The 16,154-nt window shown below is 31.1% G+C and overlaps 2 protein-coding genes across 2 annotated transcripts; both read right to left on the bottom strand.

Moving 5' to 3' along the window:
* Positions 1 to 8,806: 8,806 nt before the first annotated feature.
* Positions 8,807 to 9,689, bottom strand: LOC139851782 (uncharacterized). Its single transcript, XM_071840948.1, has 2 exons — positions 9,317 to 9,689; positions 8,807 to 9,181 (listed from the first exon to the last, which is right to left on the bottom strand). Exons 1-2 carry the CDS (start codon positions 9,617 to 9,619, stop codon positions 9,134 to 9,136), a joined length of 351 nt encoding a protein of 116 aa, XP_071697049.1. The 5' UTR covers positions 9,620 to 9,689; the 3' UTR covers positions 8,807 to 9,133.
* On the bottom strand, positions 9,642 to 13,185 carry LOC139853547 (uncharacterized). Its single transcript, XM_071842935.1, has 4 exons — positions 13,133 to 13,185; positions 10,533 to 12,367; positions 9,698 to 10,066; positions 9,642 to 9,662 (listed from the first exon to the last, which is right to left on the bottom strand). The coding sequence occupies exons 2-4, from the start codon at positions 12,339 to 12,341 to the stop codon at positions 9,642 to 9,644; spliced, it is 2,199 nt and encodes a 732-aa protein (XP_071699036.1). The 5' UTR covers positions 12,342 to 12,367; positions 13,133 to 13,185.
* Positions 13,186 to 16,154: the final 2,969 nt, after the last annotated feature.

Raw genomic sequence — 16,154 nt, 5'->3', positions numbered from 1 at the left:
GTAGTACCTACCCGTTAAGTTCATACTTACTAGCTACTATACAACTCAACTACTACGATTCTATATGAAAAACTTATTACAATAATATTTCGCGTTCAAACTTTTATGCAATATTTTACAAACATACAGTACCACTTATAATACATATAGGATGAAATATAACACACAACAACTTTGCTACACGGCAGCTATAAAGGTAATTCTAATTAATACGCAAGTTGTTCAGCAAAGGCAATAAAGACACGTAATTCATAAGTTCATAAACAAGTCATGCATTCTGGTTTTACTAAAACGACTTCCCATCCTTGGTCTTGTAGAAAGTAACCGTTATGACCATTGGCTAGGCAGCATGTTGTAATGTCGTCAAAAGGACGAGGGTTTCGTAATGCCTAAAAGCCTCGTAGCAATCTAAAAACCTTGTTTCTTACCCCAACTACTGAGTCCGTCACTTGTGAGAATGTTTTATTTAAAAGTTGCAACTCAATGTTCTTTTTCTCAATTTAATGAGAAGCGAACATTATTAACCCGTAAGCATAACATGCTTCTTTATGTTGCATGTTAGAAGCTCTTTCTAAAGAACGGAGTCCTATGTTGGGATATGTTGAGTCAAAATAGGTTCGTAACCCGTAGCGTAAAATTGCATATGGGTTTCCCGCACTAAATGCCTTAAAGAAAACTTGGCGTAACTTAAAGTCTCCCCAATGTGATATACCCCATCTTTCAAAGGAAAGCCTTTTATATACTAAGGCATGCCTGGAATGTCTTTCAAACGTTTGACAAACTAATTTTGCCGTAACTAATTGTGCTGATGAATTATGCCCGACTCTAGACAAGATTTCATCAATCATATCTCCTGGTAGGTCTTCTAAAATTTTTGGTTGTCTATCCTTAACGTCCATTTTATGTTTTTATACTGTAAAATAGACAAGGATTAGATTCGTAAAAAATAATTAACAAACAATACAAGCAATTTTTACATAGAACATAAAAGTACAAGCACACTACAATACATATAATACACAACATGATTACAACCCTCTAATCTGAATCACTGGTTTCTTCTTCTTCGGACTTGGTTCGTTTTCCTAATTTTCTAGGGATATATGGTGCTCCTCTAATACGAGCCGTCGTTTTCCACAATAGTGTAGAAAAACCTGGTGGTTTAAAGGTTCCTGGGTTATTGTTACAATTTAGGAGATACGGATGTTGCCGATACATATAAAGTTCATCGGGGTTGGAATCAGGTTTCTCTATTTTTACACCTTTTCCCTTATTATTTTCTTTTGCTATATTAAATTGGGTCGAGGTAATTTCTATAACATCATCGGAATCCTCATCAGGATCCGATTCATCGGAAAATTGGTAATCTTCCCAATATTTTGCTTCCTCGGCGGAAACACCATTGACCATTTTTAACTTTGGTCCGTTGGTTGAGGATTTCCTTTTATTTAAATGATTTACTGTAGGTATCAATATTTCTTCCTCCGGAACCTCTTCTTCTTCCGGTTCTTCCTCCTCCGGTCCCTCCTCTTCTGGTTCCTCTTCTTCCAGTTCCTCCTCATCCGGTTCCTCCTCTTCCGGTTCTTCTTCGGGAATTTGTGAATCTTCCCAAATTATATTCGACTCTTCATTATTATTAGGTGAGTCGATGGGATTTGTACTAGTGGTAGACATCTATTAGACAATATCAAACACATTAAGAGTTTAATATATCATATAATATTTACATGTTAATAATATATAGTTTCCAACAAAAGTGTTAAGCAATCGTTTTAAAGAAAACACGGTCGAAGTCCAGACTCACTAATGTATCCTAACAAACTCGATAAGACACACTAATACAAATTTTCGGTTCTCTAAGACCAACGCTCGGATACCAACTGAAATGTCCCATTCATATTGATTATAAACGTTCCATATTAATTGATTTCGTTTCGAGATTTTGACCTCTATATGAGATGTTTTTAAAACAAACTATAACCTTTATTTTATCAACAAGGTTAAAAGGATACCACCTAGATTATCTAGAAATGATAATCTAAAAATATCACACTTACACACTACCAATACATATTGGTTTACAATATTAATATGTTACAACAAAGTAAATCTCGAATACAGTTTTAAACAATATTAAACAAACATGTTGACACCAAATCTTGTCCATATTTTAGCATGCAACAGCGAAAGCTCTTAATAATCACCTGAAAATAAACATGCTTTAAACGTCAATAAAAATGTTGGTGAGTTATAGGTTTAACCTATATATATCAAATCGTAATAATAATAGACTACAAGATTTCATCTTTCAATAATATACAATCTGTATAAAAATCATTTATATGGTGAACACCTGGTAACCGACATTAGCAAGATGCATATAGAATATCCCCATCATTCTGGGACACCCATCGGACATGATAAACTCGAAGTACTAAAGCATTCCAAATTCCAGAATGGGAGTTGTTAGTTCCCGTAGATCTACCTTTAGGATTCGCGTCAATTAGGGGCCAGTTCCCTAATTCTTAGGCTACCAAGCTAAAAGGTGCATATTCGATTTCGATCATTCAACCATAAAATGTAGTTTCACGTACTTGTGTCTATTTTGTAAAATATTTATAAAACTGCATGTATTCTCATCCCAAAAATATTAGATTTTAAAAGTGGGACTATAACTCACTTTCACAGATTTTTACTTCGTCGGGAAGTAAGACTTGGCCACTAGTCAATTCACGAACCTATAACAAATATGTACATATATATCAAAGTATGTTCAAAATATATTTACAACATTTTTAATACGTTTTAATGTTTTAAGTTTATTAAGTCAGCTGTCCTCGTTAGTAACCTACAACTAGTTGTTCACAGTTAGATATACAGAAATAAATCGATATATATATCTTGAATCAACCCACGACCCAGTGTATACACGTCTCAGGCTAGATCACAACTCAAAGTATATATATTTTTGGAATCAACCTCAACCATGTATAGCTAACTCAAACATTACTGCATATAGAGTGTCTATGGTTGTTCCAAATAATATATATAGATGGGTCGATATGATATGTCAAAACATTTACATACGTGTCTATGGTATCCCAAGATTACATAAATATATTAGAATACATGTATAATACAATATGAGTTAGCTAGGATATGATTAATATAGATCTGCTACCAATTTTCACGTAGCTACAACAAGCAAAATTTTCCAATCTTCTTTTACCCATAACTTCTTCGTTTTAAATCCGTTTTGAGTGATTCAAGTTGCTATGGTTTCATATTGAACTTAAGTTTATGAATCTAAACATAAAAAGTATAAGTTTATAGTTAGAAATACAAGTTACAAGTCGTTTTTGTAAAGGTAGTCATTTCAGTCGAAAGAACGACGTCTAGATGACCATTTTGGAAAACATACTTCCACTTTGAGTTTAACCATGATTTTTGGATATAGTTTCATGTTCATAAGAAAAATCATTTTCCCAGAAGAATAGCTTTTAAATCAAAGTTTATCATAGTTTTTAATTAACTAACCCAAAACAGCCCGCGGTGTTACTACGACGGCGTATATCCGGTTTTACGGTATTTTTCGTGTTTTCAGGTTTTAAATCATTAAGTTAGCATATCATATAGATATAGAACATTTTTTTACTTGATTTTAAAAGTCAAGTTAGAAGGATTAAGTTTTGTTTGCGAACAAGTTTAGAATTAACTAAACTATGTTCTAGTGATTACAAGTTTAAACCTTCGAATAAGGTAGTTATATATATATGAATTGAATGATGTTATGAACATCATTACTACCTCAGGTTTTGTGGATAAACCTACTGGAAATGGGAAAAATATATCTAGCTTCAAAGGATCCTTGGATGGCTTGAAAGTTCTTGAAGTAGAATCATGACACGAAAACAAGTTCAAGTAAGATTTTCACTCGAAATAAGATTGTTATAGTTATAGAAATTGAATTAAAGTTTGAATATGAGTATTACCTTGTATTAGAAAGATATCTTACTGTAAATAAGAAAGATTTCTTGAGGTTGGATGATCACTCAAAGTGGATTTGCAAGATTGGAAGTAAGCTAGCAAACTTGGAAGTGTTGTTGGTATGTTCTTGAGTAGTTGTTTTATAACTTGGTTTATGTATGGATTTATGAACTAGATTGAGCTAGATTTTGATGAAGATGATGAAGAACACTTAGAACACCAAGAGAGAACTTGAGAGAGAGTAGTTTGATGCATAAAAATTGGAATTAAAATGTGTTTGTGATGAGTGATGGTGGACGTGATATTAGAGTCTCCATATAGGCTCCATTAGTTTGTAATCTTGTGAGATATTTCATGCTAGATGTTAAATGATGGTTCCCACATGGTTAGGTGACTTACATGGGCTGCTAAGAGCTGATCATTGGAGTGTATATACCAATAGTAAATGCATTTAGAAGCTAGGTATTGTACGAGTACGAATACGGGTGCATACGAGTAGAAATGTTGATGAAAATGAATGAGGATGTAATTGTAAGCATTTTTGTTAAGTAGAAGTACTTTGATAAGTGTCTTGAAGTTTTTCAAAAGTGTATGAATACATATTAAAACACTACATGTATATACATTTTAACTGAGTCGTTAAGTCATCGTTAGTCGTTACATGTAAGTGTTGTTTTGAAACCTTTAAGTTAACGATCTTGTTAAATATTGTTAACCCATTGTTTATTATATCTAATGAGATATTAAATTATTACATTATCATGATATCATGATGTATTAATATATCTTAATATGATATATATACATTTAAATGTCGTTACAACGATAATCGTTACATATATGTCTCGTTTCGAAATCCTTAAGTTAGTAGTCTTGTTTTTACATATGTAGTTCATTGTTAATACACTTAATGATATATTTACTTATCATTTATCATGTTTATCATAGTGTAACAATATCCTAATATGATTCATATGTAATTAGTAAGACGTTGTTATAACGGTAATCGTTATATATATCGTTTCGAGTTTCTTAATTCAATAAACTCATTTTTATGTATATCACTCATTGTTAATATACCTAGTGAGATACTTACCTATCATACTATCATGTTAACTATATATATATATATCCATATATATGTCATCATATAGTTTTTACAAGTTTTAACGTTCGTGAATCGCTGGTCAACTTGGGTGGTCAAATGTCTATATGAAACCTATTTCAATTAATCAAGTCTTAACAAGTTTGATCGCTTAACATGTTGAAAACACTTAATCATATAAATATCAATTTCATTATATATATATAAATATGGAAAAGTTCGGGTCACTACAAAAAATATCGATAAGGTCGGCCAGTGTCCACCACCTACATAACAAGTTGAAAGCACCGAAAACTGCTACTCGAACTACCCGAACTATTAATCAAAATCACCATTGAAACCACTCAAAACCACCATTGAAAACCACCCAAAATCATCCGCGTTCATTTTATTTTGTATAGCAAAAGCACATACCTTAAATAACACTCAACAACCAAGATAACATGTTTTTAAAGTAAAAATAACTATATTATATAAGATCTAAAACCAATGACAAAGAGCTAGATACAGTCAAAGAAGTGGAAGAAAACCTAGCCCCTAGGTGCTACAAAGCCAATATTAGTTTAATACTGATTTAAACCCCCCGAGTTCAACATAAATAGTAGATTGGCAAACAGGAGCACGAGGTGAGTCAATTCGAAGGCGCTTGTAGACAGTTAATGGCACGGTTACAACAAGAATACAACCTGAAACAACCCGAAATCACTAGAAAACACCCGAAAACATTCGAAATCACTCGAAACAACTCGAAAGGACCCTGAAAACCACCCGAAATCACTCAAAAACACCCAAAACCAGTCAAAATCAGTCGAAACAACCCCGAAAACCACCCAATAATACTCGAAACCACCGAAATCACATAAAATTTGATAAGGACTACCTGAATATCATCACCTGAAAACCACCTAACAATCTTAGCACGCCTCGACCTGAACAACCACTCAAAATCATCACTTTCAATGACCTTAAACTACCAAAAAAGACTACTAAAAACTACGATCTAAAAAGAAACTCGATAAAACAAAATGAAAGAAAATAAAGTTTTTGAGAGGATTATTTATATCTATACATTATATAAAAACAATGTTTTAAACATCCTACGTGACAGCTTTAATTAGCCTCTATTTTAAAAATTGATGACGTGTCAATTTATTAGAAAAATAAATTTTAATTACTTATATTTGAAAGGTTTTAAATATATTTACATTATTATTTATTAATTACTTATATTTGAAAGGTATTAGATATATTTACATTAATTAATTTTTAAAAATAAATTACCTTATACGTGACAATCGTTGATTTAATTGTTTCTAATTAAATGAAATTCGTGTCGTTAGTAAATGTAATGTACGACTGACTTCACATATTATATTTGTTATATATATATATATATATATATATATATATATATATATATATATATATATATATATATATATATATATATATATATATATATATATATATATATATATATATATATATATATAAAGTATTAAATATATAACATATAATATAATATAAATATAATGTAAATATATACTTAACGTATAATATTAATTAATATTGATACGTGTGTATAGATGATTTATTATTATTATTATTATTATTATTATTATTATTATTATTATTATTATTATTATTATTATTATTATTATTATTATTATTATTATTATTATTATTATTATTATTATTATTACGGAGTACCATTATTATTATTGTTATTATCATTATTAACAATATGAAGATGAAGCAGTAACATGATGAAGTCATCGTTTCAATTGATCCATCAATAACACACTCTCTTGTGTCTCTATTGTGTATTGTTTACGTACACTCAAGGTTTTAAGGTTTTAAGTAGGTATATCAATTACAATACTTTTTTTGTTTGATTTTCTTTGTTGGTGGATGATCGAAATTAATTAATATTTATGATGGGACAACATCTAATGTTGAGATGATCGAATAATTCATGACGCCAGTTTAATTTAAAAGTTAAGTCTCGAAACAACTATCGTGTTAACCGAATAATCCATGTAGAACATTAAGTTTTATTAGTACTCAATGAAACAAATCTTTAGTGTCTATTTTGCTACTTATTCAGTTTGTTTACATTTGTATTTTAACTTAAATAACATTATTATTTTAAAATAAATTGTAACTAATTGTTTAACTATTTTTGTCGACCATTGAACGAATTTAATGAGACAATGAATGCGATTTATCACAAATAATCTTTTAATTGATTTATCTTGGGGGCTAAAAATCTAGTATAAATTATAAAAAGAGAAGATGAGGTTTTCTCGGACCACCGGCCTAGGCCGAAGACCAGGGCCGGTCCCGAGAAATATGATGCCCTGTGCGAATGACTTAAAAAATGCCCCACGAAATTTTAATTTTAGTTGGACTTTGAGCAAATTTCACGCTTGAACTAAACATCAACTAAACATCGGTTATAGTTAAGTCATAAAATTATCATATTAGCGTGAATTTCTAAGAAAATTATATAGATCATGGTATATAAATAATTATACATGTAACATAGTTGAAGTAAACGACTGTATTATATTGAAATAAATAAGACTATAAACGTCAAAGTTCGGATGCATTATATGTTTTTAGTTTACAATTATATTTTATATTTATTTATTTATATATTTATATATTTATATATACAATTCAATAAATATACATATCCATATCCATATCATGTTCAAAGATAAGGCAAATTTCTAACATTCTAGTCTGATTTTCTAACCGGATAAAAGAGCATATTTTTAAAACTGATATCATTATTTTTAGTCAACTTTTTGCGAAAAATATACTATAAATCAACCTAATCAAAAAGTAAATAAATTAAAGGAGGGGTTAAAAGTGTGTAATGAAAGAAATTGAAGGACTAATTTCAAAAACAAGAAAAGAGAGGTGATTCCAAAAGTCAACAGACATCATCCGACCATCTCCACCTCTTGTCTTCTTTTTTTTTTTCATGAGTATCCAAAACTCAATTTCCTCCATTAATGGAGAAAACTTCTAAACTCTTTTTTCATACCAATTTCACCCATTATAACTACAATTATATACGGATCTGGGTTATATAACTTTATTCTGTTGTACGTAGTGAATTGTTTAAAACTCGATTTAATAACATCATATTTTGAGCGATTGATGCCCCCTAACGGCTGATGCCCAGTGCCGTCGCACCGGTCGCTCTACCCTAGATCCGGCCCTGCCGAAGACCGGAGAAGAATAAAGAAAATGGTGCGTCGGCTACTTTGAGATATTAGGGTTGGAGTATATAAAAAGAAATTGTGAACAATACATACCGGCCAATCTAACCAATCATATCCCATCTTTTCTCATGGGAATTATTATAGTTTATAATTTAAGTTTAATAATTATATTACAGGTATTGTAATAATATATATATTATTTAAATATATAAATTGACAATTTCAAATTCACTTGGAACTACTAAGTCAATGGAATTTCAGTACAAGACTCGTGAAAAAATAACTGATATTTCACCGCTCAATTTGATATATCTACCATACTTGCATCAAGTACTTGTACAGTACAAACATGACAGCACAATACAGCAGGCAGAAATTCAAATATGAGCACAAACTCAAGAATCATTGTCACATTCACTACTCACCTCCAACCAACCATCTATCTATAAATTTGTCATTATTTGTTTCAACTACTCATGTAATAGCACCAAAAAGAAAAGTTACAAATAAAAAACTATTTAGCCAAAAGAGCAAAAAACTTCTTCTTGAGATATCAATCAAATCCAGTACAAAGTATAATTTTCATGCATGACAATATGACATACTTATCAAAATCATAAAAATGGTTGACCTGTGTAACTGAGTGCAAAAATCATAAACAGAAGAATGGTTTTCGGGGGTGGGTAAACCGAATCAAAATACTAAACCCTAACCAATTAGAGATATAATGGCATTCATGAATGACTTAAATTAATTCAACAGTACGGTGGCCACCACCGTGACTGTATCAGCCGCCTGCAGTTTATTATGGTGCATGAAGACCGCCTCGTGCTGTTCGTGAGGGTCCTATACCCTGCAAACCACAGTTTTCATTCTCATCACATAGTATGCATATACAAGCTTAACAAAAAATTACACAAATCAAAACTAAAGTATTTTAGTTTCTTGATAAAATTGACAATGGGTGACCCAAATTTGAGTGACTGACCTCTCTGCAAGCATATGGAGACGGGCATGGGTCAGACCCGATGCTTGATCTGTTGGAGCACGGGTGAAGCTGTCCAAATCCCAACCTTGATTCAAAACCCATGCTCGAACCGCTATATTCATCTTGAAATGGCACACCAAATTGATCTGCTCTTGGATAGAAGCTATTACTAGTACCATGCATTGAAGGCATAACATGATCATTTTGAGGAGTTGAACCCCTAGTTCGATCAAGTTGAGACCCAAATAATCTAATTCCTGAAGAACCGAACCTTCCGTTAGATCTAGTACCTAGATCACTCATTCTGTTACTATTCAAAAAGCGGTTATGTATTTGGCGATGTGTTCTTCGTCTCTCTCTTAACGTAGTTGCTGAAGTTGCTGAAGTTGCATTAAATCCAGGAATAGGTTCAGGAACACCATTAGATTGTTGTGATAATGGTGTTTCTGGTACATACAACTCATTAAGATCAAAACCTCCCGCAGTTGAAGATGATCTTCGATCTGCTGATGTGGGTGTCGGGCATTGTGAATTTAGGGTTCCAAATACACTAGGTCTACATCCCTCACAATACCAATTTCCTTCAGGCACCTCGTGTCCAAGACCAACACAAAAAGTATGAGCTGGCGAATCGCATATGTCACATAATAGCATCAATGCATCATCACCACCATTGTGGCATTCAGTACACATCACACTTTCATATGGGTCAAGATAACCCCTCAGTTCTTCCTCAGAAGGTTGATAAACCTACAAAAAGAACATGTATTAGTTATAAGTAGAAATTTTTTCGCCGGTGGTCCCTCATTTATACATCAATCTGCATGTTACGTCCCTATTATTATTTTTTAGCTCCGGTGATCCCTTGATTTTACAAATGTTGCCTTGGTAGTCCCTCCGTCTATTTTTCGTTAAAAATTTCCGTTAAGTTCCATCACGTGATTAACACGTGATGTCGTTTAATAACGTTTACCTCATCTTAAACGATATCACGTGATGACACTTAACGAATTTTTTTGATAAAAAATAGACAGAGGGACTACAAAGGCAACATTTGTATAATTAAGGGATCACCGGAGCTAAAAATAATGACAGGGACGCGGCATTCAAATTAATGTATAAGCGAGGGACCAACGGTGCAAAAATGTTCATCATAAGTATAAGTGAAATTGTGTGATTTTTAGGATGCAAGTTAGATATAATTTGGACTACAAACCTGATCACATTCGGGAACAGGTATAACAATGGTCCTCAAATCAAACCCGGTATCTGATTTTGCGGATTTAGTTATGGTTGTAAAACGTTGCTTGCATAAAGGGCAACGGGATTCAACCTTTGACCATTCCATGATACAAGAGAAACAAAAATAGTGCTGGCAACAATTTAGCACCCCTCTCACAGTTCTTTTTGCTTCTTCTGATAAACAAATTCCACAAACTTGTTTTCCAACTTCTACCTTTTCTTTACCTTTTCGTATTGGATATTTTCGTTCTTCATATGCTTCTGGCTGTTGTTCTTGATTTCCGTTTGAAGAGCTTCTCAATTTAGCTCTTAAATTTGCACAGTATACACTCGCTTCTCTCATTTGTTCTCGTTCTTCTTCTGAGATAGTGAACTCGTGATCAAATGATGGTGAATTGACAAAATCTGAATCTGAGTCTCCCATTACACTCTGCTTACGCTTCTTAGATGTCTTCTTGTTTCGATTTTCAGTCTGGTTTTTGTCTAACTTTTGACCAAGTTTACGGTTTCTTTGTTTTGAATGACTCGACCTTTTTCTCTTTAAAGATTTGTTCTTTCGTCCTCCGCATACCCGAACAGTCTTCTTCTGTGGTCGAGGCCGACTTATCTTCTCGCTTTTCTTCATCTTGAAAGTTTCATCTTCGTCATCTTCATCATCGTCATTAAAATCACTCTCACTTAGCTTAAATTCAGCATCTTTTTCATCTTCCTCCTCTTCCTTATCGTCTTCTTCGTATGAAACCGTCATGTTTTCTTGAGGCTCCTCAATGTGGTTTCTGTTCTCACTTGTAGACATAAACTCAGAATCATCTTCATCAGCAAGAAATTCACTCTCACTTATCATAAACTCTGCATCTTTTTCATCTTCATCTTCTTGGATGCCATCTGTATACGAAACATCGGTCTTTGTTATAGGCTCCTCCTTTATCTGGTTATCCTTCTTACTTGTAGACAGTAACTCCAGATCATCTTCATCATCTTCAGTGTACGAAACCTTCCTTTTCTTCCGAAGATTCTTTTTCTCGTTTACCTTCATACCAGAATACATAAATTCCTCATCACCGTCATCATCCTCATCATCATCATCATCTTCTGTATATACAACCCTCTTTTTTTCCTTGGGATAATTTCTAATGTTTCTCTTTCTACGAGGCATAATTTCGGCATCATCATCGTCATCCTCTTCATCATCATCTTCTGTATTCACAACTCTCTTATTTTCCTTACGATTATTACTAGAGTTTTTATTTCTACCCGCAGGCGCAACTTTTGCATAGTCATCATCATCATCACCATCCTCATCATCATCATAATCACCATCATCATAATCACCACCATCATCATCAACATTATTTTCATTATCGTTACCGCTACCATTATAGATATCATCTTTTTCTGTATACGAATCCCTCTTCTTTTCTGCAGGCTTCTTAATCTGGTTAGTTTTCCTACCAAAAGACATAAAATCTTCATCATCAACCTCTTCTTCCTCCTCCTCAACATCATCTTCTTTATAAATAATCCTTCTCTTTTTACGAGACTTAATCATCTCATTTCTCTTCCTACCAGAAGAACTCCTCCGCGTGTTTCTTGATTTAGAAACTTTACGTGACACAGCAAACTCAGCTTCTGATTCATCACTGTCATAAGAAAAAGACTCATCTGACTCATCACATTCTTCATCTTCAGTCACCTTATATTCCTCATCAGACTCTTCCGAGTCCTCGTCTCTTGGGTTAACCCTTCTTCTACGTCCTTTAACCCTAACCCCATTTCTTGCCATAAGTTTTTACACCCCAGATAAGCGCTCTGAATGAAATAAGAGTAGATGCATCACTATATAGCAATCAAAAAAGCTCATAAACAGCTAAGATCTAAGGTATTAAGTAAATTGACCAATAGAAGAAACTTTATAAGAGAGGTAATCACACCATACATGTTAAGGATCTCTAAATTTAGTAAAAAAAATTAACATATTAACATATTAACATTAACATAACAATAATAACAAACTACAAAAAAGGAACACAAAAATCACGATTAAACATTCAAGAATAAACCCTAAATATTCAGATTTTAATATCCAAATTTGACCGTTATCATCTTGATATTCCATCAAGGTAATAATAATAATAATTAAAATTAATATGAGTAACACCAGAAATAATACCAAATAATAAAATTATAAAAATAGAAGAATTATTACTACTAAACAAATAAAACATAAAGCCAGCCCTATCCTAACGATACATCAATTTCTAGTCACATACACAGATCAAAACCCTAGATCATAAAACACCTAAATTACAATTCAATTGACCAATATCATGATGAAACTCAAGTTTATTTATAAAATTTACACACATTAAACCTTAATTTGTAATCATCAACAGTACCGGAATCATATACAGTAGCAATTTTGCATAGAAGTTGCAAGTAAAAATGCAAAATTGGGGAAAAAGCAATCAATCTACAATCGATTAACGCAACAATCAGAGGATAGAAATAAATTAATTTCAAACAGCAAGTATATATTTAAATGATTAAATTGTGTGTGAGGGAAGATTTGGTTACCTGCACAACAACAAGAAGAAGAAAAAAGTACAGCGAAAGGCATCCAAAAGAGTTAACTACTTCTTTATATATGGACACGCCACGCTGTAATTAATTACGTTTTGTTTTAAATTACAATCTATACTTATATAATATATAACAATTGAGTCCTATAAAACTAAGTATGCTGTAATAAATAGGGTTAACTCAATAAAATTCACCCACGATATTTATTATAATAGTAAAAAGGATAAAAACTCAGTATAATTACCTATATCATTTATTATGGTAAAAACGTTCATTTATACCATTTATTATGGCTTATTGTTATAAATCTTTGAAAATTATTAATTATACGTATTATATGCAAGCAAATGAAAGACGATAAGTATAATAATATATGAATTGTTTATTATTTAAATGTATCTAACAATATGTAATGAATATAAAAATTATTAGTTTTATAACTCCAACAAAATCCTTTCATTTGCATCCAATGAATGATCTAACTTAAAAGTCATGATATTAATTTGTATCCCTTTACATTTCTATATTGTAAGTTATTTACATAAAACATCTCAATATATATATATATATATATATATATATATATATATATATATATATATATATATATATATATATATCTCCAAATTTATTTTACTTACTCTTTAAGTGAACCGAGTTTCTTATTTCTCAACTAATCTTTTCACAATGTTATGATCATACCAACAATAAGATGTATTTGAGTTATTCTGAGTTTCATATCCTTTCATTATGTTTTAAACACATTTCTAACATCATATTTTAATTTTGTGTGGATTCTTTATGTGTGGTCAAGGCACCAATGTCTCCTGGTAACGTAATATTTGGTTGTTCTATATTTATTTCATACTTCATGATCTCAATTATCTAAATCTATATTTGTATTTATAATTGAAGTTTGCTCTTAATCATTCTTCGAGATGAATAGAGGATTTTGATTAGTATACAATGGCTTTTGATATTACTATATTTCATGTATGTATTCCTTTATTGAGATCTATTTTGTTATTCTACTAACTATCTTACGGTATATATATGATGTTAGACTGATAGTATTCTTAACTATGCATATTTACAATGTTTAATCCTTTTTTTGTTATTACTATATACGTTGTTCGCTATGTGTAAAGTATAATATAGTGCTAATTTTCAATGATATTAATTCTTTAAAGTTTCTGTTAGCGAACTACACAAGTTTACATAATTTATTTATTAATTCAGTTGTATTTTATGTGATTTTTAATTGATGTAAAATAAAGTTGTCACTCATTAAACTTTAGTATTTATAGTTTACCATGAAGAAAGTGTGTTATTGTTTGTAGTATTTAATAGAAATGTTTAGAACACATTTTATGATTTTGTATATAACAAACAATGAACTATGATAAAATAGTAATAAAATTGTAAGAGTTATCTTTTTTAATAATGACGATTAACATTATCAAATTTGTCTGTATATTCATAATAGTAATGGAAGTTACTCATTATAATGCCCTTTTGTATATGGAATATACAACATATACATAACTAATTAAAAATTATTAAATTTCTTATTCAAAAATTTGGATGTAACTTTCAATGATAATAAAAAGGTGTGGAAGTCACAAATCATCCACAATATATGTAATGATCCGGAATTTTCCGACCAAATTATACTTATGAGATTAATATTTACATAAATTAAACCATACCAACATGATAAGCAATCCAAATTATTGAGACTTGTGTTTTTGAAAAGAGTTTTACACAACGTTTGACCGTCCAATATGACCGATGATATCACGAACTATATAACATACGATAATTATACGTTTGTGTATATATATGTATTTATATATATATATTTAACATGATCTAAGGATGGTTTAACATCTCATTGTGTACTAATGACAATGAGTTATAAGTATATTTTGAAACTACTAACTTAAGTTTTCAAAACGATAACTATACGTAACATTCTTTGATATATATACTTATAATCTATAATGCTTATACATGTATCGTATATATAATGTATTTAATCACTTTTTAAGGACTTAAATACATAAAACAATATAAGTATATTCACAAAAGATAGCTATATTTGAATTCTCGTTCCGTTTCCTCAAGATTTCTATACGTATATCTAGGGTATATGTACCCGTATCATACCCAGCTTCTATATGTATTTACTATTGGTATATACACATCAAATCAACATCCTAATCAACATTATTACTGCCCTAGATATGAGGTAACTAGAATTTTTCAAGTAGTATGAATTATTAGTAAGAAAACAAAATTAGGAATCCTTTTCTTTCTTTATAAACTAAAAACGTTTTTATAAATGAACACCATTTCTTCGCTCCATTTTCTCATACCTACACCCTCATTTCTCTCTCAAAATACTCCTAACTTCATACTTGATCATCTCCAAGCATTTTCCCCATCATTTAGCTTCAATTACAAGCCTTAAACACCATAAGAAAACTCTTTCAAGAACATATCAAAATAACCACCCATTTGAAGAAGTTTACTTCCAACCTTTTGATCTAACTCCACCACTCTTTGATTCCAAGATTATTTCTTATCTTTTGTAGTAACTTTGTCCAAGTAACTTGAGGTAGTAACCTTGTTCATAATCTTATTCAATTCATATTCATATAGCTATCTTATTTTGTGGTATAAAATTTTAACAACAAGAACATAGTTTGAATGATTTCAAACTTGTTCGCAAACTAAATAGATCCTTCTAAATTGACTTTTAAAACACTTCAAGACCTGTAATATATCATAATGATATGCTAACCTAACAAGATATAACTTGGTTTTACAAAGAACATCTTAAAAACTGAATCTACGTCGTCGGAGTGCAACCGGGGGCTGTTTTGGGTTGGATAATTAAAAACCATCTTGAACTTTGAATTGGAAGTTCATGTTCTGGAAAAATGATATTTCTTATGAATATGTTAACACATAAAAATTTCATGGTTTAACTCAAAGTGTAAGTATTTTTAGA

The sequence above is a fragment of the Rutidosis leptorrhynchoides genome, chromosome 6, assembly GCF_046630445.1.
Source record: "Rutidosis leptorrhynchoides isolate AG116_Rl617_1_P2 chromosome 6, CSIRO_AGI_Rlap_v1, whole genome shotgun sequence".
NCBI lineage: Eukaryota > Viridiplantae > Streptophyta > Magnoliopsida > Asterales > Asteraceae > Rutidosis > Rutidosis leptorrhynchoides.
This window is presented reverse-complemented; position numbering and strand designations above follow the sequence as displayed.